The sequence below is a fragment of the Epinephelus moara genome, chromosome 23, assembly GCF_006386435.1.
Source record: "Epinephelus moara isolate mb chromosome 23, YSFRI_EMoa_1.0, whole genome shotgun sequence".
NCBI lineage: Eukaryota > Metazoa > Chordata > Actinopteri > Perciformes > Serranidae > Epinephelus > Epinephelus moara.
The window spans coordinates 20,618,766-20,642,289 of NC_065528.1; the positions used below are offsets into that span (position 1 = coordinate 20,618,766).

The 23,524-nt window shown below is 40.7% G+C and overlaps 1 protein-coding gene across 1 annotated transcript in view; it reads left to right on the plus strand.

Moving 5' to 3' along the window:
* exoc4 (exocyst complex component 4) overlaps positions 1–23,524 on the plus strand; it is a 192,587-nt gene that overhangs the window by 139,227 nt on the left and 29,836 nt on the right. The window contains exons 16-17 of the mRNA XM_050036180.1: positions 3,263–3,441; positions 21,225–21,369. Coding sequence (XP_049892137.1) covers positions 3,263–3,441; positions 21,225–21,369 — 324 coding nt within the window. The remainder of the gene's footprint in view (positions 1–3,262; positions 3,442–21,224; positions 21,370–23,524) is intronic.

The following is a 23,524-nucleotide window of genomic DNA, read 5'->3' on the forward strand; positions in this document are numbered from 1 at the left end:
CACACTTGAGCAATCACGCAAATAATCCCTCCCTTTCGTCTTTGCTCCTTTACTCCCGTATTATTGTACCCGCTGTTGTTGACTAAGATGCACCTGTAAAATAAGTCACGATTGTTTTTTTAAACACCCTCTATCTGAAGGAAGTAAGGAAACGAGGAAAGAACAAAATAGGAAAATATAAGGAGAGCAGAAGGGGGGAGTCTTATCGAAATTGCCTTTGAATGTGCGCACTCTTCAGGGAACACTGGAGCTCATCGGAGCGGAATAGTAAAGTAAATAAATAAATTGGTTATGTGGCCAAAGAAAGTCAATCTGTTGTGTGCGCGCTCCCTCCCTCTCTCAGACACACACACACACACACACACGCACAAACACACACTATGAGAGCTCAGAGATAGCAAAAAGGAGACCATAAGGCTGTTTGATTTGAGAGCCATAGATGTTTTCATTAGTAGGAAAGAGGGATTAGCCTCTGCACGACTGGCAACTCGGTGCGTCAATAAAGCCTCATTAATACACATGCCTAAGTATGAACGAGAGAATATGTGTGTTGTTCTTTTTTTATCCATTTGTTCATCTTGATCTTATGGACATCCTGGTGACTCTGGAGGCCAGTCTGCATGCCTTGTGTTTACAGCACTGTGGTGTAGAGATTTCCAGCTTCCTCGCTCTCTCCCCATCTTTTCCTGCCAGTCTGTAAAGTCAATTATCCCTCCAAAACCACAAGCACTTGCGAATATAGTGAAAAGGGGGGTTTTGATCTCTACGTCTTTGTTTTTCCACCCTGTAAATCTCTGCCGTCTGTTTGTTTTCCACTTTTAAATATTCTTCATCACCTGTTGTTTTTCTCTCCCACTGAGTGTGTAGCTACTCACGCCTCCCTCTTTTTAAAGTCACTGTCATTTAAATTCTTTAACACTGTGTCCAACTGTGTCCAACTTCCTTGTGTTTAGGGCTGGGTATTGGGACTTGGTATCTTTAAGGTATCATTTCATTTTCATGTAATGTTTATTTGATAGGGAAAAATACAGTATGCATTAGCGGTGGGGTGAAAAATTTGTGTGGCAATATTGTATAGATACAAGGACGCCAAGTATCAATTTCATTAATTTTATAAGTTATTAATATTACAAACACAAATTAAACTTTTGGTAGCCTACTAGAATTATAAAATCAATTGGTTTTTCAGTCCACTAGGTACATTTTGCTGCAATAAAAATGATAATAGTGAGAAACTTTATCTTTAAAACTTTATCTTTATATAAGATTAAATAGATGTTGACAAAATTTACTTTGGGGATGTGATTTACAGTTGAAAAAAGGTAATAAATCACAATGTATCACAATATATGTCATCGCAAAATGTTTAAATTGCATGTATCGTGACTGAAGTATCAAAACAAAATTGTACTATGGGGCCTCTGGTGATACCCACTTCTAGTCTGCATAGAAAATCGCTTGACAATTATTCATTGCAGTGTCACAGCATTTATAGCTACAGCTAATTTCCACTGCCAGTCCCTAGAAGGGCCTTTATAGACTGAAATACCCCAGTGCTCCGCGATATGTCAAATGATACCTTTATTCAATCGTTTTTGCACTGGGAGTCTGATCCTGTAATAACTTCCTGTCGGGTCAGAAAAATGTTTGTGGCTGCTTCTATTAAAGTGCTTCTAGTCAGTTCAACTGCCCAGTTAGCACAAACTAACGCAGCAACAGCGGCTAACATCCGACGCCGAGCTGGTCCCGACAAACTCAAAGCAACACTGAATTGGCTCGGCTCTATCATTAAACCTGTTAATAGCCATTAAATTTATGTTGCTACCCTCCAGAGACAATGGTTGACCAACTCCTATCTCTCTGCACCAGACGAAAAGGCCTCATAACAATTGTTTATAATTACGTTCATATACTGTCTCAGAACCGACTGATCTCCCTGAGGACTGCCTGGGACCAGGACCTTGGGACCTCACCTTCTGATGAGTGTTGGGAAAGAATATTAAAACGTGTACACACTTCTTCTATATGCGCAAGGCATGGCCTGCGACATTGTAAAATTTTGCACAGAGCCCATCTCACTAATGCTAGGCTGGCCAGAATCTATCCCGACAGGACAGATGAATGTAATAGGTGTAAAGGCTCCCCCGCCGATTATGTTCATATGTTTTTATCCTGTTCACGACTATTGGAATACTGGTCGGCAATATTTAAAACAATCAGTGACATGATAGGCCAGATCATCAACCCTGAGCCCCTTGTGGTCCTCTTCGACATCTCCCCCACCAATGGCATGTCTAAATCCTCACAGCACATCATTGCATTCTCTTCCTTACTTGCTTGAAGACTCATCCTCCTTAAATGGACCCATGCTTCCCCTCCGACTCACAATAAATGGATCCATGAAATGCTGCAATGCATCACCCTGGAGAAGGTCAGGAGAGAGAGTCATTTAACCCAATGATTAAATTTCTGTTGCTGTTCAGTGTACCAAAATGCCACCAAAATGTTCTGACATCTTGCTAGACCAGGCACCACTCCATTCACATCATAGGTATCAAATGAAGTACTCTGTTGGTATCAGTATCATTTAAAGGGTACTGGCATTGGTACTGGTAGTGTAATTTTTTTTAATGATACCCAGTTATGCTTGTGTTCCTTTCCTCCTGGCATTTCTCTCTGTCTTACTATCTACTTAGTTATCAACCCTTTATCCCATTAACTGTGTCTTGTTTCTGTTATCTAGTTTGGACATTTGTGTATTGCTGTGAAGGTTACTGCCCGAATTCAGCCCAACGTCATTGTGCATATAAGCATGTGATTATTATAAAACTTTCTCCCTCTTCAGATAAACACACACAGTATAAACACACTTAATAATACATGAACACATACATTTGCACACCTATTCCATTCAGCAATCCGTTATGTTTTATTTTATGAAAATTGGCTTCTATTATAGCATTTATGTAAGCCACTCACTGCCTCTGCAGACCGGACATTTTGAGTCCAACCAGCAAACCAATAACTGATAATTTTCTGCAGATAACTTAATACTTTCGACTGATTATAGGGTTTTTCATGTTCATGCCTCTTAGTCATCAGACGTTTATTTGTCCTAGCACTTTTTTATGGCAGTCATTTTTGATAAAGTGTTTGCTGTTTGAGTAATGGTCAAATAATGTGTGTTTTTTGCCAACAGTATATTTTGCGTCAGTCCTTCTAACCACACAAACTCTTACATCCCACACTCTGCATCATTCAGGGCGGCTTTTGCTAAAGAGTCGGAGGTGCTGACTGGGAACCTGGGAGACAAGTTAATCCCCCAGAATGAGATCCTGCGGGATGTCAGTGACCTGAAGGCTTTGGCCAACGTTCATGAGAGTATGGAGTGGCTCGCTGGTCGCCTCAAGACATTCTTCACCAACCTGCCTCATGCTTCCAGTAAGTAGCAGGAGCATCATTTGGGATGTGGAAGTAGTTGACACTTTTTTGTTTTCATCGATATCATCAGTGTGATTAAGTTGGAACAACAACTGGTCAGTAGCCAATGATGCGCCTTGTGCAGCGCATGTGATGACTTTCAGGGAATAATGGCGTCTTCTTTGTCTCTAGAGCAAGTTTCTGTTGTGAAGAAATAAAGGATTCAATCTAGATTGTCTCTGACTAAAGCATGAAATATTCAAAATGCCCATACGATTATGTCATACCACAGTGTCTCGCCGACCTCTTTTCAGCTAGTGTTAGGTTAATCTGCTATCTCCAACAGATCTGCGTCCATTACTATGAAATAAAAACCACATGATTACAGGTTAATTAAAAAAAAATCTTGGGGACAGAAATACCTGTCTGTTTTTCATCTGTTTCATTGTAGCCACCAGGTGCCTAAAAAAGCTCTTTTAAACTTAATGCTTGATAAAGCTAACACCTAGCTATGCTGATCCATTTTCAGTCTCAAAACTCCATCGGTATCTGTCTTAAGACTTCTATCTGACGGGCCAATAATTCAGGCTGACCCGGTGCAGCCAGTGGATATCCGAGCCAAGGCTTCCTTTTCCATGCATTAGTCATTTTGGCTAATCTCTGCAAACTGATAATTGCACATGGATGTACATAGATTATCAAAAAAGCTAACGTTAAGCTAACAAGTCGTCAGACAATAGCTGATGGGTTCCGAGATTGCATTTTGGCCAATGCATTCCACCTCTTCACACAGACTGTATACCGTCATAAAATGCTGTTTTTCAATACTATTCTGACAATGCATACAAACAGAAATCAAAACATTTTCGACACCAAAATCTTATCCTGCCAACTACAGATTCTGCACACATGAGCAGAATCTTTTTATAGAAATGAATCTCTCATGAAATGGAGAAAAACACAGATTGAAGGTATTTCTGTCTGTTACATGTTTTTTAAATTAACCTGTAATCGTGTGATTGTCAAACGCCAAAACAGACACAGATCTGCCAGAGACGGTAGATTTGGCTAACGTTAATTAGCTGAAATTAGATCAGAGAAAAACTGGAGTAAAACTTAATTGTATAACGCTATTAGTCACAGACAGTCTGTGCCGGACGAGCCCCCACTTGTTACAACCTTGCTCTTAGGCCGCCGTGAGGGAAGAGGGAAGTCTGATGGAAGTTGGTGAGCTTTATAACATGAAGCACACTGGCCCAGGTGTGGCTCACGAGGTAAAGACGACCCTCTACCTTGGCCCGCATCCTGAAACAGAAACAGCCAGGAAAACAGGCACACCTAATGGAGCGGAGGGGTCATCTCAACAACAGAAACTTGCTCTGGAGACAAAGCAGATGGCGTTCTGTAAGTCAGCACAAGAGCTACACAAGGCGTGGCATTGGCTTCTACCCCCACTTTAGGAAATATTGCCACAGCCCGTGCCATGCATCATAACATAGACCAGAAACTTGAGCAAAATCTGATCAAATATACATTAGTTTCATTTCCCTTTTGTTCTTATCGCACGCCTGCATCCCCATGTCTATTTATCTAATTTAACTTTTTTATCATAGTGGCCTTGTCTGTACTTACTCTTGATGTGGCAGGCATTTGCTCTTTTATTTACAGCTTGTTTGATAGAGCGTTGTACAAGAAGATAAGAAGTTTGATTAATGGACATAATAACTGACATATTAATCCATTATTAAAATAGATGTTAGTTGCAGCCCTAGTTGTAAACACAGAAGTTCAGACCCTGTGTTCTTTCTCATTTCAACACAGCTGGAAAATCACTGTGTGAATGTTGGATTGTCTGTTTCGGAAAGTTACAGAAATTGCCGAAAGCAGACGCCCCAAGTCTGACACTGGAAAAGGTGTGTTGAAAAAACAGATGGACCAGTATTTGAGGTCTCACACTTCCATGCATAATTAAGCTCTCATATCTTTGCATGGAGGCAAGATGCTGTAACATCACTACATAGTCTGTACAAAGTGATTGACAGACTGTGTGCTGGTATTTATCACCTAACTGACTGGATTCTCCCCAACTCACCCAAAACCCTGTTCCTTCTAACTGCATGTCTCCAAAGGTGTTACTCTGTTGATGAAATTAAATTAAGCAAAAAACTTTGAGATATTTCTGACACAAACATTGACATATGCAGTAAGAATTTTGCACCTACTCCCGGCACACTGACGCCAACGCAGACATCTGTTGCTGTTTATTCTGCATAGTGAAAAACTGATTATTTTCTTTGACACATGGTTTCTGCTTGTCGGATGGTTGCATTGCACCAAAAATTAGATTATCCTCCCTGTCATTTTCTCTCCCTCAGTTTCTTGTTTTTCCACTTTGGCACAGACAGAGAGGCTTTCATGGCTGCCAGTGATATTATTATTCAGGAGAAAACTGAGTATATGTTCACGTCACATCCAACAGATATCAGGAGCATGATGATTTAGTGATGCTTAAACCCCTGAAAGCACCTGGCAACAAGCCTCTGGGACACCATACATCCTCCTCTAACTGGTGTATTATAGTACAGTACAATATTACATCTTTTTCAGGAGACGTTGCTACTAGTCTCTCAGGTCATTAAGCAGTTATCGATCAGAATACACCGCAGATTAAAAAACATAGCCTGGATGGTTTATGGAGGGTCACAGTCAGGGGTGTATGAAGTCTTCTCACCCTTAGCTTCAGCAACACTCCTTACCTGTGCCTCATTAAGTTCTTGTTTGAGTGTATTATCACACACTCATTACCTTCTCCACTGGAGTTGTCAAAGAGCACTTTACACACACACACACACACACACTCATTATCCTCAGCTCTGCCTGCGTAAGTGTGTGTGTGTGTGTGTGTGTATAAACGCCTGCCCTAATCAGGACTCTCAAAAGCGTTTCATACGTTCCCTGCTCAGTCATCACTTTTGTATCATTAATCACTGATCAAAACGAGGTGTATGTGTGCGAGTGTGTGTTTCTATCCAACACATTGTCTCTGTGTAGGTCTTGTTACTTACTAATCATTAACAGTAATGTTTTTGTCCTCATTATCACTTAGAACATATTAATCTTTTTATAATGGTTCTAGCATCTTGTTATATTCTTCTTCAAGTCCATATCTTTTTATTAACATCATATGAGTGCAATCAAGGATTTATTGCTCCCATTAAGGACTCTTAAGACCTAGACGCACCCAACAGACATCTAAGAACATGTGACGACGACGACAGCCAAGTGCTCCCCCCAAGAAGCTGCACTTGAACACACCAATAGCCAACGAGCACATACGTTCTGCACCAGCGTGAGAGGAAATAATTCTCCATACTAGCAGGCAGCAGCAGTCTGTATACGTCATTCAAGAAAGGAAACTTGAAGACTGACAGGACAGATTCAAGATGCTAGTTAGCCAGTTAGCACATTAGCACACAACCCAATGTTGATAGAACAAAGGATATTTACTGTGCACTAGTAAACAATAGCACAGTTATCAACTGTTTCTGCTGAAGAGCTCAATGGCTAAAAAACATCTTACCTAATATAACCATTTAGGTTTGATTTCAAATCCTCTTGACTTTAGCTGTTTGTTTACTTTCCTCACTTCTGTTTCCTTTCTCGTGCACTGAGCTGAACTGCCAATCAGGGTGATCTCTTGCCTATTCAACACGCTGAAAAACCATCAACAAGGGCCAACTAGTGTCAATGGTGCAGGACACACCTCAAAAACTAGAGCGACAGACACTCACCACCAGGCCAACATTGACTGACAGTCACCGTACATTTTATTAGGGCTGCCAAAATAATACGTTAAAGAATTAACACTGATTAATCCCATTCCGTGGTGCCCTTTGACCCGGTGTGCCATTGAAGGCCAAAGTAGCTTTGTCACATGATGGAGACAGACAAGACGGTGCTGCTTGGCCCTGTGAGTGGAACATTTACATTTAAAAAACGCCCACATGGAACTGTTGATAGGAATTTTTTGTACCATCAGAGTACTTCAAGCCTGAAATATCACCTCAAGGGAAAGCATTTAGCAGAAAACCCGGAGGTCCGAGCTAGCACAGCCTCTGATGCTAGTGCTAGCAGCCAGTCTTGTCAAGCCACCCTCAACCAGACATTCAAACTGAGTAAGTCTACCTGTGACTGCCTAAGTAACTCCCTTGCAAAATGGATTGCAATTACTGCAGACTAGTTTTTGTGGCAGAGGACAGAGGGACAATTGTGTCCAAAATCCAGCAGCTTTACAACAAATCTGCCAAAGTTTATTTGAATTTAATTTGATGTACGTGATTAATTTAGAGTAATTACTCTCAGAACTAGAGTATAAATGTGCAGTATAAAACATTCCCCCAAATTCTTACACTACAAACAGACTTCATTTCTTAGTAATCTTTATTTAATGTGTTGTTTATTTCTTTCTAATAAGCTCATTCAGTATTTAGCATATTTGAAAAAAAGGCATCGAGCTGATTTTCTAGAGTTGGATGTGTAATTTATTATCAAACTTGACGATGCTCTTGAAGATTCTGCTTTTCTTGAAAAAGACTCAGATGTCAGAGATCTGTTGTTTATTTTGCAGACAGACATCTGCATTTAGACAGTGGTGGAAAGTAACTTAGTACATTTACTTCACTACTGCTCTGAAGTACAAACTTGTGGTACTTGTACTTCAGTTTTTCCTTTTCTGCGTCTTTATACTTCTACTCCACTACATATCAAAGGCTTTTACCTCACTACATTTATTTGATAAGTTTAGTTAGTAGTTAAATTGCATATTCAGGTTAATATATAATCCAAAATATGATCAACAAATACAATATGATGCAATATTATACACTGAGACAAAACTTTTTGTATCCCCCAGGGGAAATTCACACGCTACCATGCAGATACAGTACATTAAGTAACTCTAATGAGCTCCACATTTACCAGCTGCAACATTCAAGTGAGGATCACATTAATACAACGATGATTATAATCCAGTAATATAAAAACATTATTTATAAATGGGGCATTTTGCATAATTAGGACTTTTACTTTTGGCACTTTAGGTATACTTTTATGCTAATACTTATGTACTTTAACTTAAAGATACACTCTGTAGGATTTTCCTAAAAATAAAAATGTATAGACTCATACAGAATTTACTTTCGCTTTTGCTGGCATGCATATTTACAAAGAGTAACCAATAATTCTGCATAGCATTCCTTTAAGTAAGATTTTGTAAAAGATCTGAGTTATGCCTCTTGACATCCATTTTGTTTGTAATTGTTACTTATAAGCTTCATATACAGCACTGGATTCAGTTTCAACACATCAAAATCTGCAGCAGTCACTGCACTTGATTATAAAATGTGTGTAGATGTGACTTATTTATACAGCTCTTCGTTGTACTGTATTGTATTTATTCACCTCTGCAGTTATTGTGTTACAGTACTCTGGAGAAAGGTAGCCGTGTTCACTGCAGTATCTCGGTCCTCTGGCAGAGCTCTGGTAAATTATGCACCTTTCCTTGAGGGATAGAGAGAGGGCCTCAGCCCTTATCAGCGATTGCTGCAACTCTCTAGCTTCAGAGCTCTGATTGCTCATTGAACTTGCACTATTTTGCTGTACCATATCGCAACTTCTCTTTCAGACATAAAATAATTAAATGAGAATTTTCAGATATTCTTATTTGGGCTTGACTTTGTCACTATCTCTTTTTAAACTCTTCCCTTCCCCTCTCACTCCGACGCTAGCTTTCTTCGTTTATTCATAGATAAGAATTCAATAAAAGTACGGGAAGGGACGTGACATAATTATCATTAATTCTGGCGGGTGGCACTAATGGGAAGGATAGGGCAGTCACTTATCATGCTGGGACAGCCTCCGTATTGTTCATTATTTAGTGTTTGCCGAGCAGATGACGGACTACGTGTGTGTTGGCATGGGTGTTAGTGTGTGTGTGTGTGTGTGTGTGTGTGTACGCGCGCATGCATGTGTGAGTGTACAAACATGCACTGTGTAAGATGGGACAAGGGTACGGCAGGGAGAAAGGACCCCACCTTATCTCATCCTCCACCCCCCTGCCTCACGTCTATGCCTCTCCAAATTGGATTTTATATTACAGAAGCAGTCAGGTATGAACAACTCATTTTCCTCTCCCTCTTTTTGCTTTTTCATTCTTTCATTCCTCTTTCTGACTTTCTTGCTTCATTCTTTCTTTATATTACTTTTTTTTCTGTCTTGGTATTTCTTTCTTTTTTCTTTCTTTTTTTTCTTCCTTCTTTTCTTTCTTCTGCTTCTTCCTCATCCTGGTACTGTGAACATTGTTCTCTCTTTTCTTCAAGTGGTAAGGGTCTGATAGATTTGGTCCATAGCTGCGTAATCTCTTCACTGGACGTTTGGTTTGGTCACCTTCCTGTGTGATTGAATCCTTCTGGATGTGTAGTTATACACATTGTTGTGCTTTGAAGTATAAAAAATAAATTTAAAGCTACAGCAGGTAACTTTTGTAAAAAACATAATATCTTAATGTCATGTTCGATGAAACTGTCTCTATATCCTGACAGTAGTACGAGACAGGTAACCTGTGAAAAAAATCAAGTTCCACTGGCTCCTCCTAGTGCTCCTAAAGGCATTTGCCACTGCACCTGAATGAAAACAACCAATCAGAGCACGGAGGAGGCCCTAAGGCAGTGTCAGTCACTGCTCATGCACATGCTGCGCTGCCAACAACAGTGAACGTAGCAGAGACAAGTAAACAAAAGAAGACCCTTGACGAAAAGCTTGCTTTCACTTTTGCTTTCAGGTCTCCTTCTGTTTTTTTGTCTGTGTACAATATCGTTAGCAAAAGAGGTATTGGCGAAGGTCTTCCTGAAGCTTAAGATATTGAGCTTGACTGAGTCAAAGCATGTGTTAAGAGACTCTTTCTGGCTCTGATTGGTTGTTTTTGTTCAGGCGGATTCTTGCAAATGAGATTAGGGGCCGGTATAACATGATTGTTTTTTTTCACAGATAATCTGTCTCATGTACAACTGTCAGGATATATACCTCGATTCGACACAGTTTTGTGTCCATATTCCCATATCGTATACAGAATATGATCCTGGTGTTCAACACAAGGAATATCTCTTTACGGATTGATTTAAATGCCACCGCAAAAATGGCATAAAAGTTATGTTTGAGTGTTTTTCGCCGTCCAATCTTGTGGAATATATGCATGAGCAGTACAGAGTACATGCTGACATTGTTTCAGGAATCCTGTTGGTCATGGGATGGAAGCGTGGCGGATTGGAATCATAATAATAATATTTAGCTAACAAAGAGAAGTCAGCCGCCATTAGTTCATTTTCACAGAGCATAGGTAGTATACTCCTTTAAGTATGTGCATATGTCGTTTTATGTTAAGCATGTGACGTAAAGTGAATGAGTTGTTAATATAATATCACCATCTTGAGGCTAATTTCTGTTAGCATGACAATGATAATTCCCATTATGTGTTAACATCAAGCTAAAGGACTAAGTGGTAGTTATTTGCCATAAGGCTGTGTTTTTGTAGGGAGACAAAAACAGGACCAATTATGCGTGACTACCAATAAGTTAGGTCGTTGGCTTGTCAGGTGTGGAGCCAGTTTTGTGAAATATTTTGACATATGATCCACTATGCATGCACTCTTTATAATTCACAGCTAGCATGCTACCAGTGTTAGCTAGCTAAACATGCCATCGAACTTTTCACTGAGAAAAAAAGTAGAAATAGGGCTTGTTCCATTCGTCAGTCTGTTAGCTTATTTGTTTTTAGGCTAACTTCATGTTCCACAGAACATATGCTCTGTCTGAAATCTGCCATAACAGTTGCTTATTTGTCAGCGTACTAGAGGCAAATTCTGGACCCAAAAAAACAGGAGGAGTTTCGCAAACACATCAGAGATCACAGAGGTTCTCATTGGGGTGAGTGGACTGTTGACTAGCATATGAACACAGAGCCATGAGGGAATTATATGAGCTAATATGACAAAGATTTAAGTTTTAGAAAAGTTACCTACTATAGCTTTAAGTGTGTGCACATGGAATATTGTGCAGCTCTGTTTTGATGTCTGTGTGTGTCAGATAGTTTAGCATGTCTGAAGAGTGACTGTGTGTGTGTGTGTGTGTGTGTGTAATGAGGGTTGTATGTGTGTATGCAGACAGACCACTGATGGTGATTGGCCGTGAAGGTGGTTGCAGAATGGGTCTTATCACCCATCTGGACGCAGCGCTGGACATCTAATCCACTCTGACAATATTTACCCGACAACACACACACACAAACACACATACACAGACGCCTGAGGGGCAATGTCAGCATGACAGCCATTTTTTTTGCTTTAATTCATTCATTTTTAATAATATTTGCCAGTGTGTCTGGCAGCCTTGTTGGATCTTTGTGTACTGAACATGTTTCTGCAAACAGTAGATCATGAACAGTTTGAGGAGCTGTCGTAGTGGACAGGGTTTTTTTTTCCTGCAGACTTTTTGCTGCCCACCAACACTTTATGTGCTTGTCTGCAAATGTGTGTGTTAATGTCAGAGGCCTGACCATCATTAGATGCGGAGAAGCAGACCTCTAATCTATGCTGCAGGGTTTCTGGACAATAACCGCATGTTCTTCTCGTGGGAATACGTTCCCTCTCTCTTCAGTGGAGGGTTTATAGAATATACTTTTTTAACCTTGACTGTGATCGGTATAGGTCTTTCCCTTGAGCAGTGTTTTTTTTCTTGACTCCATTTAACAAGGCAAGTTGACTATGAACGCATTGTTATTCACTGCAACGGCCTGGGGGACAAGTTGCAGTGGGAGATGATGGTGTTGGAAATCTTGTCTTTTGTTTGGTTTTCATAAATGTCTCTGTCCAAAATGTCCACCGTGTTGTGATTCTCTCTCATTACAAGGCCCCATAAAGCAATCTGGGGTTTTCAGATATCAAAATCTGTCAATCTCATTCTCAATCCCCCCCCCCCACTTTCTCTCTTTCTCTCTGGACAGAAGTTCAGTTGCCCGTGTGCAGATGTTCATCCTCTACCAGAGGCAGCAAAATAATTAATAACTCCCCCCCTCTCTTACTCAGTCATTTATGAATCATTCATCATTCCACCCCTGCAGGATACTGTCCTTTGCTTATCTTTCTCCATTTTCTCTTCATTCCTCTTGTCTGTTGAGAGATATGGCGCATTGTACTTTTTAAACAAAACAGATCATGATTTGTATCAGATGTTTAGCGTCTGAATTTGTCAACGCCACAGAAAATGTTGAGTCATATTGTGTTCTTGTATCTTAGTGTATCGTTTATCTCCTCTTAATGGCTCACAGGTCAAAGAGTGCAAGATAAGGTATGTGTTAAAGGAGCAGTGTGTTAGATTTAGGGAGGTTTAGTGGCATCTAGTGGTGAGGATTGCAGATTGCAACCAGTTGAAACTTCTCCCGATTAGAATTCCTTTAATTTTCTTTGTTCAGGAGGTTTTTACCTTAAACTAAATTATCCGCAGAGGACCAGGGGTCCTGGTTTATCAGGATCCATACAAAAAATGCACGTATGAACAAAAGCCAGAAATGGCGTGTGCCAAAAAATATTCAACAGTTTCCACAATCAGGCTTCCACCTCACCATCTGCGTCGCGAATTCCCTGTCTCCAAAGGGTTCGTAAGCTTGGGTAAAAGTTTAAACCAGTTCAGTCAGACAACTCAAGTTTTAAATGTTTATTTCAATAGCAGAACATAGTTAGAGTCTGGCGTTTAGACTCCAGCCTCATTGCTCCCTGCAGATATGTTTCCGTGAGATATTGAGGAGTGATGGTTAAGTATTTTCTCCGTTAGCCAGAGCCTGCACGTGGATTCTTGGGTTTGGGGGTGGGGCTGAAAGAGCAAGCAGCAGTACAGATGCAGGGCAGCAGCAGCATAGACAATGCAAAGAGAAAGCTGGGAAGATTTTGCAGCTTAAATTTGGAGGATGTGTTTTGTCGATGACATACGGAGAGTGACGTATGATGTGTGTGTATGAATCAGTGCAGCTGACCGCCTGAACTAGCTCGCAGGAGTTGCTCCATTAAAGACACTAAAAAAGTGTCTAAAGTTGCAGCCCTTTTTGTTCACAACATTGTTTTAAACTTTAGTTCGAAATAAAGTCATTCATTCTTTTTGTTCTTTTTAGATTCAAAAGTTCAATGGGAAAAAACTTTTAATATAAGACTGCAATGGAATAAACTTCCCTGAAACTGATCAAAGCAGGAAAAGTTTTTAAGCAAGCTTTGAATAAATGGTTAGCAAATGGTCTCTCATGATAGAGACTTGAAAAAATTAATACAATGTTCTCTTTTTTTTATTATTAGTATTGTTAGTTTTGTATGTAATTATATGGATATCGTAGATGCACCTGTCGGTCTTCCCCAACCTAGCATTTTGCCACCCCGGAGGATGACAATGAAAACAGGCCTGTTGCTTGTCTTTGACAGCTGTAGATGTATGTGTTAACTGTCTTTAAGTACTAATCTAATGAAGCAGTTTCAGTTTAGAAAATGTTTGTATTCCGACGCTCTCATCATGTTTGGTTTGTTGGTTCTGGACTACTGTGGAAACATGGCGGTGCAGCATGGCAAGCTCCGTATACGAGGACCTGCTCCTAATGTAGATAGACATACCCCCCCTTAATCCTACATACTGACCCTTTAATGTGAACTGTCCCTGTATGTATGCGTCTTCATGCTGCATGTGTGCTAGAATGTGAATTCCATCACTGATCTTCTCCCTTAATGTCTGCCACCCTCATCTTCTGCAGATGGCAAGCGACAGACGTTTCTCTTAGATGGGATTCGAAAAATAATTGGATAAGCACAGCACACACACGCATACCTTCACATCAGCGCATAAATAGATACACGACACGCACGTACATATCCTCACATTTAATCAGCGAAGAAAAGAAAGAAGAGAGCAAGAAAGTTGTCAGTCAGGACCAATGAGTCGTCTCCTTTCGCCCGTCTGTCCCTGACTCTAATGGTGCCCCCCATGCTGCGACGCCTCCCTCGCATCATCAAAGCAGCGCGGGCTGGGGGGACGGCAGGCGCCCGTGTGTTTCTGTGCGCGTGTGTTTTTTCAGCGTGTGTGTGTGTGTTTCACGTACACCCCCTGGAGAGACCTCCAGCAGTGTGTGCCACAGCGAGCCCTTTTTTTCCCTTTCTGCTGCCAAAGTGAGTGAGTGTAATGCACATGAGAGGAAACAGAAGCCTTCGAGTCACTTTCACACACTGGCCTGCGCGCGCACACACACACTTTTGGAGGGAAAACACTCCCACAGGCAAAGCAAGTGAAATACTCTCTCACACACACAACACAACCACGATCTAAGAGAAGGAAAGAGACACACTGAGAGCGAAATGGTCTTTATTAGACAAATGTACGTGTGTCTTTTGTCAGGTGCTTTAATTACGTCTTTACAGGTTTATATCTGTGCAGCTGCACCAAACACTTGTTGATGTTCCCATTTCTTCGCTCCCAATAGACGTCAATAAAGTCAGAGATCATTTAATGTAGCTTTCAAGTTCCTAACCGGTAATGTTCTTGTAACTGTGGCTTTTAGTTTGAGTGGCACTGTTGTGTTTCTGTGCTGCATTCTGTATCTATTAATGATCTGATAAGACGACGAGGGGAAATAAACAACATGCGCTAAATACAATCAAATGAAGTCTATTAATGTCATTATGCTGCGCTCCCCTGAGAAATCACCGTGGATTTTTTCTGTTAGGACCAATCTTGTTTGTTGTTCCTGTGGCTCATTTAGTTGGATTAATATTGACATTGCCAACCTAAACATCTAATCCTTGGCACTCTGCTTTCTGCCGGTGAAGGAGGCACTATAGATATCATATGGATTACATGCAGTAAATGAGTGTTGATTGACTTTGATGACAAACACACACACACCGTTTGCTGACAGTGTACACATTGAGACACAGTGGCCCTTATTTCTGAAACAAACGTACAACAGGAAACTGTGTACAGTCATTACCACACAAAGCTCTGAGGCTAAAAAAAAAAGTGAAGACAAGTCTTAACTCGTGTACGCTGGTTTGAGTCAGCGTGGATATACGATGCAGCATAGTAACTCTGGCTAAGTTGGAGAATTGTCATTAGACTGTATTGTGACTGGCGTCTAAGTATTCACAGCCACATATTAATCACCTTATAAATATACGGTCACCATATGGACGTGTGCTCTCTATCACAGCTGGCAGCTACTTGGCTCTTTAGGACTGGCTCCAGGCTGACAGAAGGATGAATGCCGCTCATGCCCAGCTCTTTCTGAGACATTTCAGCAACAAACCTTAGCATGTTAATATAATTCATTATTAAAACATCACGACAAAGGAATAAATAATTCCTGCAACAGTGTAATTATTTGAATACTACTAGCTCCTGCTTGGACACGTCTTTGTTTCCTCCGCCACCTGTTATGCCTGGATTGAAAGCAGACCTTAGATTAGTACAAGCTTTTATATGAATATAATAGAAATATCAATAATATATAATATATAGACTGATATTATGAATACATGTAGGCCATAGGTCAGTACAAATGATGGAAGTATAAATTAAATATTCCATCTCTGAGTTTGACTGTTGTAGAAGTGATTTATCGTTCCATACTGCGTTTTTCCGACTTCTTTTTATGCCACTTTTCAGGCTGCCAAATAGAACCAGTTGGTTAAATTGGTCCTGGGACGTCAGCATTTCTATTTCTAGCTTAGAGAAGTTTCTCTTCTTGACCATATTACGTCTCTGGGACGGTGATTGGTGAAATGAGAACATGTTATGAATCACACGCGAACCATATGGGAAGACGATTTCTACGCTCAGATCTGCACTGGTTCGTCAGATAGATTGATGAATAAGGCCTATTTCGATTCAGTATAAAACCTCACTGGGGGCAGCTTTTGCTCAGAGGTAGAACGGGTCGTCCACCAATTGGGAGATCTGTGACTTGATCCCCATCTCCTCCAGCCCGCATGTCAAAGTATCCTTGGGCAAATTACTAAACCCCAAATTGCTCCAGGTGGTTTTTCATCGAAGTGTGAGTGAATGGTAACTGAGTAGCGGGTGGCACCATGTTTGGTAGCCTCGGCCACCAGTGTGTGAATGTGACATGTAGTGGAAAAAGCGCTTTGAGGAGTCATAAGACTTGAAAAGTGCAGTACTAGTGCAGTCCATTTGTACTGTATATTAATAGATGCATGGTCAGTGTATTACCTACAGTTAGATCGCGGTCAGCAAACTCCCAGTTTGGAGAAGCAGACAGGAGGCTCAGGCTCATTTCGGTTCCAAATGTCATACAATAACACAAACTAACAAACCGATCAGAGGCAGTAGTAACTAAAATTACTACTTCTGTCAATGGAGTCTGGTGGCTGCGGATGGGAGCAGCAGCGAAATGTATTTTAGCCTCCTAAAAAAAGGGAGCACCTAAATAAATCAACATCAGTTTAAGTGTACCCTATATTAAGATTATTTTACTACTGTACCATGCCATCACCCAGCCCTTTCTGATGGGGTACTGAAGTTGTTATCTATGCTCTCTTCAAAGCCACCAAGCTCCATTGACAGAAAAGGTAATTTAACCTCACAGCCCACAGGAGTTGCTGGGTTGGTACTGATTTGATTGTTTAGTTTGTGGGAACAGAACTAATGTGGCATCTGCAGCAGTATATGTAGCAACAACATCTTACAGAAACCTATGTCAGGTCACATGAGAAAGTGTTTTTCGAAGGGTTTGGGTAAATAGCATTTTGAGGCTAAGACATACATTCAAAATGTGTATCTCTGGATTTTAATATATGAGACACTACTGGCTGCAGAATAATATTAAAATAATAAATAATGGAGCCAGCTGTAGGAAATAAAAACATACAACCAATATCAGATTCCTCTGTTGAGTTAAGCCAGTTTTCGTTTTGCTCTCACACTGGTATGATGTGAAATAGCCAAATGAACAAAAATAAAGACTGATTATGAGCTTAAAATGTTAGCCAAGCCACCCTCTAATTATCTGAGAAAGCACGGTGCTGGCTCCAGCTGTGGCAGCAATGAAACTGATTAAAAACAGGGAAGGAAGGCTCATGATTTAGTGGTTTACTTACAACGTTATGGGGTGAAAGAGAACAGAGTATTTTCATCCTGAAAAACCTTCAATTTTTGTTGTTTTTAGTTGATAGTTGTTATTTTTCCCAAGTAAAAAGATCCTGAGCACGGTTTTCTGTTGGACTAAACAGCGCTTAGCAGTTTGATGATGTTTTCACCCGCAATCACACATTTTATTGCAAACTTGGGTCTTTACCTGAGGTGTTTATTTGCTAGATTTAAGCCAGAGTCGGAGTCTTTCGGTCTTAAAAACCGCCTGGAATTGCTGCAAATTGCTCTGCACTGCGGTGTCTCGTCACACGTAGCACACACACACATTATCAAGAGGTTTACTTAAGAAGACAGTTAATTAGCACTTCTTCATACGCAGTAACACACATCCCATGCACCCCTTTAATAGGAAATATAATCTCCAGCCTTTATCTCTGTATGTTAGACATACAGGCCATAAGAGCAGCTGTCAGAGTGATGCCAAATCACAACCCTGCGTGTGTTTGCTTTGTTGATTGGATGGCCATGGCACATACCTGGCTGCTGTTTGCCTAAGCCAATGGTCTTTCCTCTTATCAGGGGTTAATTTTACGTAACTTTAATGGGGAGAGAAGCACATATTCAGCAGTACATAGGAATGTGTAAACATGAGCACACAGAAGCACTAACCATGTACGGCAGCGAAGGAATAGTGGTTTATTGAGTGTAGAAAAACATGTACAGTAAAGTTTAGAATTTAAGTTGGCCTTAGTAATGTTGGAGGGTATGCAAAGTTATTCCAGTTTGACATAAATACCTGCATTTTATATATTGTCCATAGAAGAATGTGACTTTCATGAGTTGTCTCCAAGTTTCCAGATGTCGTGCTTGATTAGCAGAAGGTGTAATATTATCAGTTGGATGTTGAATTCATTAAATGGTGTTAAATGTTCATACACAGCACTGTTGGGTCCTCTTGGGTGTTCACTTCGTTTAGAAATTAAGCAGCGTTCAGCTTTGTGGATGTAATTAGCATCACAGTTTTTCAAATGAACAAACACATTGATAGATCCATAGGCAGCACATCACTTACAGTAGATGACGGTCGGCATAAAAGCCAAGCAATGTACTGCTGTGAACACCACTTAAGTTTGGTTCACAAAATCACATAATAACACAAACTCACCAACAAATCAGAGGGAACACTAAACCAAACTCTTGTGTTCTGCGAGGTAAAATTACATTTCTGTCAAAGGAGTCTGGTGGCTTTGGACGGGGGGCAACACCACAACATATTTTAGCCTATTTAAAAAGGAGCACCTAAAAATATTGATATTAGTTCAAGTGTGCGCTATATTAAGATTATTTTACCACTTAACCTTAACCGTCAGACAGCATCTTCTGACGAGGAACTAAAGCTGTTATAAATCGACCTCCTCATAGCTACCAGACTCCATTGACAGACAGTAATTTTACCTCACAGCACATTGGAGTTAATCTGCTAGTCTTGATTGTTAAGTAGCAGCACATGGGTTAATATACAACAGTGTCAGCATGCAGAAACCTTTGTTAGGTCACATGGAAAAAACGGTTTTAAATGGGCTTGGGGAAATAGCTTTTTGACGCTAAAAAAGAAAACATACCTTAACCACAACTTTAATTTTTGGGTTTAAATACATAAGGAACACTACTGGACAGCTACAGGATGATATTAAAAACTAAAAAACAAAACAAAATGGGGCACCCACTAGCTTGCCTGGTAGAGCAGGTGCTCCATGTACAAAGGCTGTGTCCTTGCTGCAGCGGCTGTGGGCGCAATTCCAACCTATGGCTCTTTGCTGCATGTCATCACCCCTTCTCCCTGTTTCACGCTATATCTGTCCGGTCAAATGAAGGCAAAAAGCCCCAGAAAATATCTTAAAAAAGAAATAAATTAAAAAAAAATGGAGCTGCCCTTTGAATAAGTGTTGGATCTTTAGTGAGTATGACATATGGGGTGTCCTTGTCGTGTCATATTGTTCTGAACTTGTTCTCTATCCTTCGATTATTTCCACTTTTTGTATATTTTGTTGTCTTTTTAGGATCTGTTCTATAATGTTTCCAGTAAGTGGTAGAATAATCCATATTTTTAGGACACAGTTTTTCATCTCTCCTGGTTTGTTCATGTAAACATCAGTGGATCACCTGGTTTTCTACTGTAACAGTTGTGATGTTGTGTCTCTCAATCAGCCAGATACTTCTGAAAAACTCAAAACATTAGAGTTATCTGGAAAATGTACTACATTTACAAGCCAACTTATGATTAGGGAGTTGTTGTTTTTTTTGTTTGTTTTTTTACAGTTTATAGAACAGCACATGTAGACTTTTGGGTCAGTCCACAGTTTTTGCATCATTTCCAAATGAGAAAGAATGAAAACAACACTGTGTTATGTGAGTGAGTCCCTGTGGAGGAATACCTGTAATCTCACATCCTCTCTGTTTTGGGGAGTATCAAGCAGAAGTATCAGTCATAGAGAGGGAAGACAAATGAACAGGTTGTATCGGCCTTCGTTCAGACTTGCTGCCACTCTGTCCTTCCTGCATGTGTGCCTGCGTGCATGCATGTGTGACCTTCGGAAGGGCAGGAAGAGTAACTGGGGAGCTGGCTTTGACTGCGGCACATCGATCGTGGACCCCTGCATTCTCCTGCTCAACAGTCACTCTTCGTACACACACAAACACACACACACACACACACACACAAACATACACACACACTCGCCTCATTGACCAAATAGACTTACATATGACTGACGGGGCCAATTTCTCTCCCTTTCCTCCCCTTGCTAATTTATGGCCATTGATCTACACCGGGCTGAATTTATATACACTCATCATGCTCTCGTGCACCCTGGCTCTCCCTCTCTCTCTCCTCACACACACATACACACACACAGGTCTTTTGTGTGGTTTACAATGCAGCGCACTGACACATGCTCCTGCTGTCTCAGCACAAGTGGCGAGAAGAAAGTACAAGAACATACTGAAGGACTCAGGAAGTGTGTGAAGAATGGTTTCATTTGTGTGTACTGTATAAGCCGGTGTCATTTTCAGTACCTGATTATGTCAATATGAAGTGACATGCATGCATATTATTACCTTGGAGTACAGTACAGTGTGTGTGTGAGCACAGAGGTCAGGGACAACTACACAGCAGAACCTCTGGAGCTGGTAGGACTTAAGTAGCTTGTTCAAGCACTTTTTAGCAGCATCCAAACACCGAAACGTCGTCCTAGTTCCTCTAGTTAAAGGTAAACTATGCAGGAATTGTCAGCTGCTGTTTGTAAACAGTATCGCCAGCATAAGTGAAAGTTAAAGTCAACCCCAGATTTGCTATATTTGCATTTTTTTGGCACTGTGTCTGTGATGTTTGTAGCTTTCTCTTGGATGTGTGCTGCTTACGGTCTGGCATGTTTAATAAAGTCCCAACCTCACCTGAGTGCTGTGCCTAGCAATACACAGCCACGCACTTCTAGTGGAAGGGATTACTCTTGTATGAGTCTATACGTCCTTTTACTCACTACTATTACCCCTGTTTGGTATAACTGTGTTTGTAAGTGGTGTCATTGTGTGTTTTCCTGTCTACTCTGTCCATCCAGGTGCGTCTCCGTGCTCAGCAGACAGCCAGGTGGTTGGTGAGAGCGAGCGGAGCAGAGAGCAGATTCTCCAGACCCTAAGCGACCTGTCCAGGGGCTTCCAGGACATTGCAGACCGCTGTCTTCTGGTATTGCATCTGGAAGTCAGGTATGCAGGAAAACGCAACCACACTTGACAGAAATTGCAGAAATTAAAACACACACTGGGATTTTATATGCTTTTCTTACATATCTTATCGTGTTGTTACCCGTTGAGGTGACAGATGGCCTGAGATTCTTTGGCAGAACCGTTCTGAATGCACAAAGTCAACGTTAGGACTGAAAATGATCAGGAATGCTTGCTTTTTTTGTACAAACACTTTAAATTTTAAATGTTTCAGCGCTGTATTAAGCAGCTTTTTTGAATTGCAGTGCTACTTATCCAATCCAAAAGCCAGAAAAAATGTTGGCATTGTATGTTTTATATGTAGCGGACAAGTTGAAACTTAATGTTTCTTTACGTTTCCATTATTAATTTTATGTTGTGACCAGGGATGGGATAAGAACTGGTTCCAAATGTCCAATCCATCAGAATCGTATGCCTCCAACCTTATCAGTCTCTATTATTTAGGCCAGCATGTTTTTTCTGACAGTTGCACATTGCAAAGCAAAGACGTCAAACTCATGTCTATGCTGCTGGAAACTTGCAACAAAAAGGAGTCATGGCAGAGAGAAAGACACAGTCCAAAGGCTCCATTTCAAGAAGAAAGAGGACAACAGTGCTGCTTTTAATATCAGTAAAATGATCATTTCAAGTAAGGGTGGAAACACCAGCAATATGCAGAAACATCTTTCCATGCAATATGGGCTTAAATCCTAGAAATATATATTTGACACTCAAAACACAAGTGCAACTGCTTCCCCATCGAGCAGCATGTCCATTACTGAGGGTAAATACTGTCATCGTAACATTAGGGCCACTCAGGCAGGCTGAGCCCATCTTAAGTCCTCACGCACCAATTCAACAACTGAGAGCTGTAGACAGCTGCAAGCAAGAAAGAAAACATAGAGAGAGGCAAAAAAAGCTCCTGCAGGTGTAGAACTCAGCAGCAGATGCACAAAGCAGCCACCATACATGCAAGACCCTCTGCTTGATGAGCACTCTCACAGGTTCACTGTGCTCACAAAGCTGTATTCTGCTCACACCAATCAACTTGACTATTGGCAGTTGGAGGTGGAAACCAAAGGAGACGTTGGATCTCTTGTGATAGGTCACTTTCAGCACAATCACACCTACACATGGCTCTACTTGTTCCTATATTGACAGCTGTCCTTACAGGAGAGCGGAAGTTAATCACAGAAGGAGAAGTGTTTCTGTCTTTACTGACAAGTTAGCTCAACATGTCGCCATAAATAAAGGAATGTATACGTTTCTCTAGCCTGTGATGTTGTTGGTACTTTAATATGGCCCAGACCATACCAATGTAGCCAAAGCTAATATTGGAACTAGTCTTAGCTAACATGGCTATTGTTAACCTAGCTATCGTAGCGAGTCTGACAGTGGATCAGAAGTGGTAGGTCGGTGAAATTCAACAAATGCCACTGGATCGCTGTTAAATTGCAAAATCGTGGCCCTTGATGAGACATGAGTGTACAAATTAAATTCAGAAACAAAATTTCCAACAGTTAGCTAATAAAATAGTTCAGACTGCGTGAAAAATGTTGACAGCTCTGGATTTATTGGTTGTTAAATGCTGTGAATAGGCTTATATTGCCCCCTCCTGGCAGATGTAGGAACCTACCTATGTAAATTCACACCAGTGTTGGAATGTAAAGTAAAACGACATCAGGTGTAATCAATATATAAAATACATATGTATGTTAAGTACAGTGTGCTCATGGAGCATGTTTTATTGCGCTCACCGCTAAAGAAATAAATGTGTTGCGATAGCTAGGGTTAGGAAAACATAATGTTTTGGCTTGAAAAACCCAATCTGGTCGCTACAAACACAGCGGAAAAACACCCGCTGTTGTTGGTCTTGAACAGTGGTCTGCGGCCGTCTGTAGCTTGGCGGCCATCATATCAAGGTGTCACACTATCCACCATCCCCTCATCCTCTTGATGAGAAATTCAGCTCAAATGCAACATACCTGTGGCTTGCAGAAATGTATAATGCCAACATTTATTCTGGCAGGTGGGCTGAATTATTCTGTCAAAATGATGTGAATAAAGCAATTAAATCATTTTTGTTATTCAACTAAATGTATTAAACATTTGTTTATTAGCAGTTCTGCACTTAAACCATATCCATTTTTAGTCCATG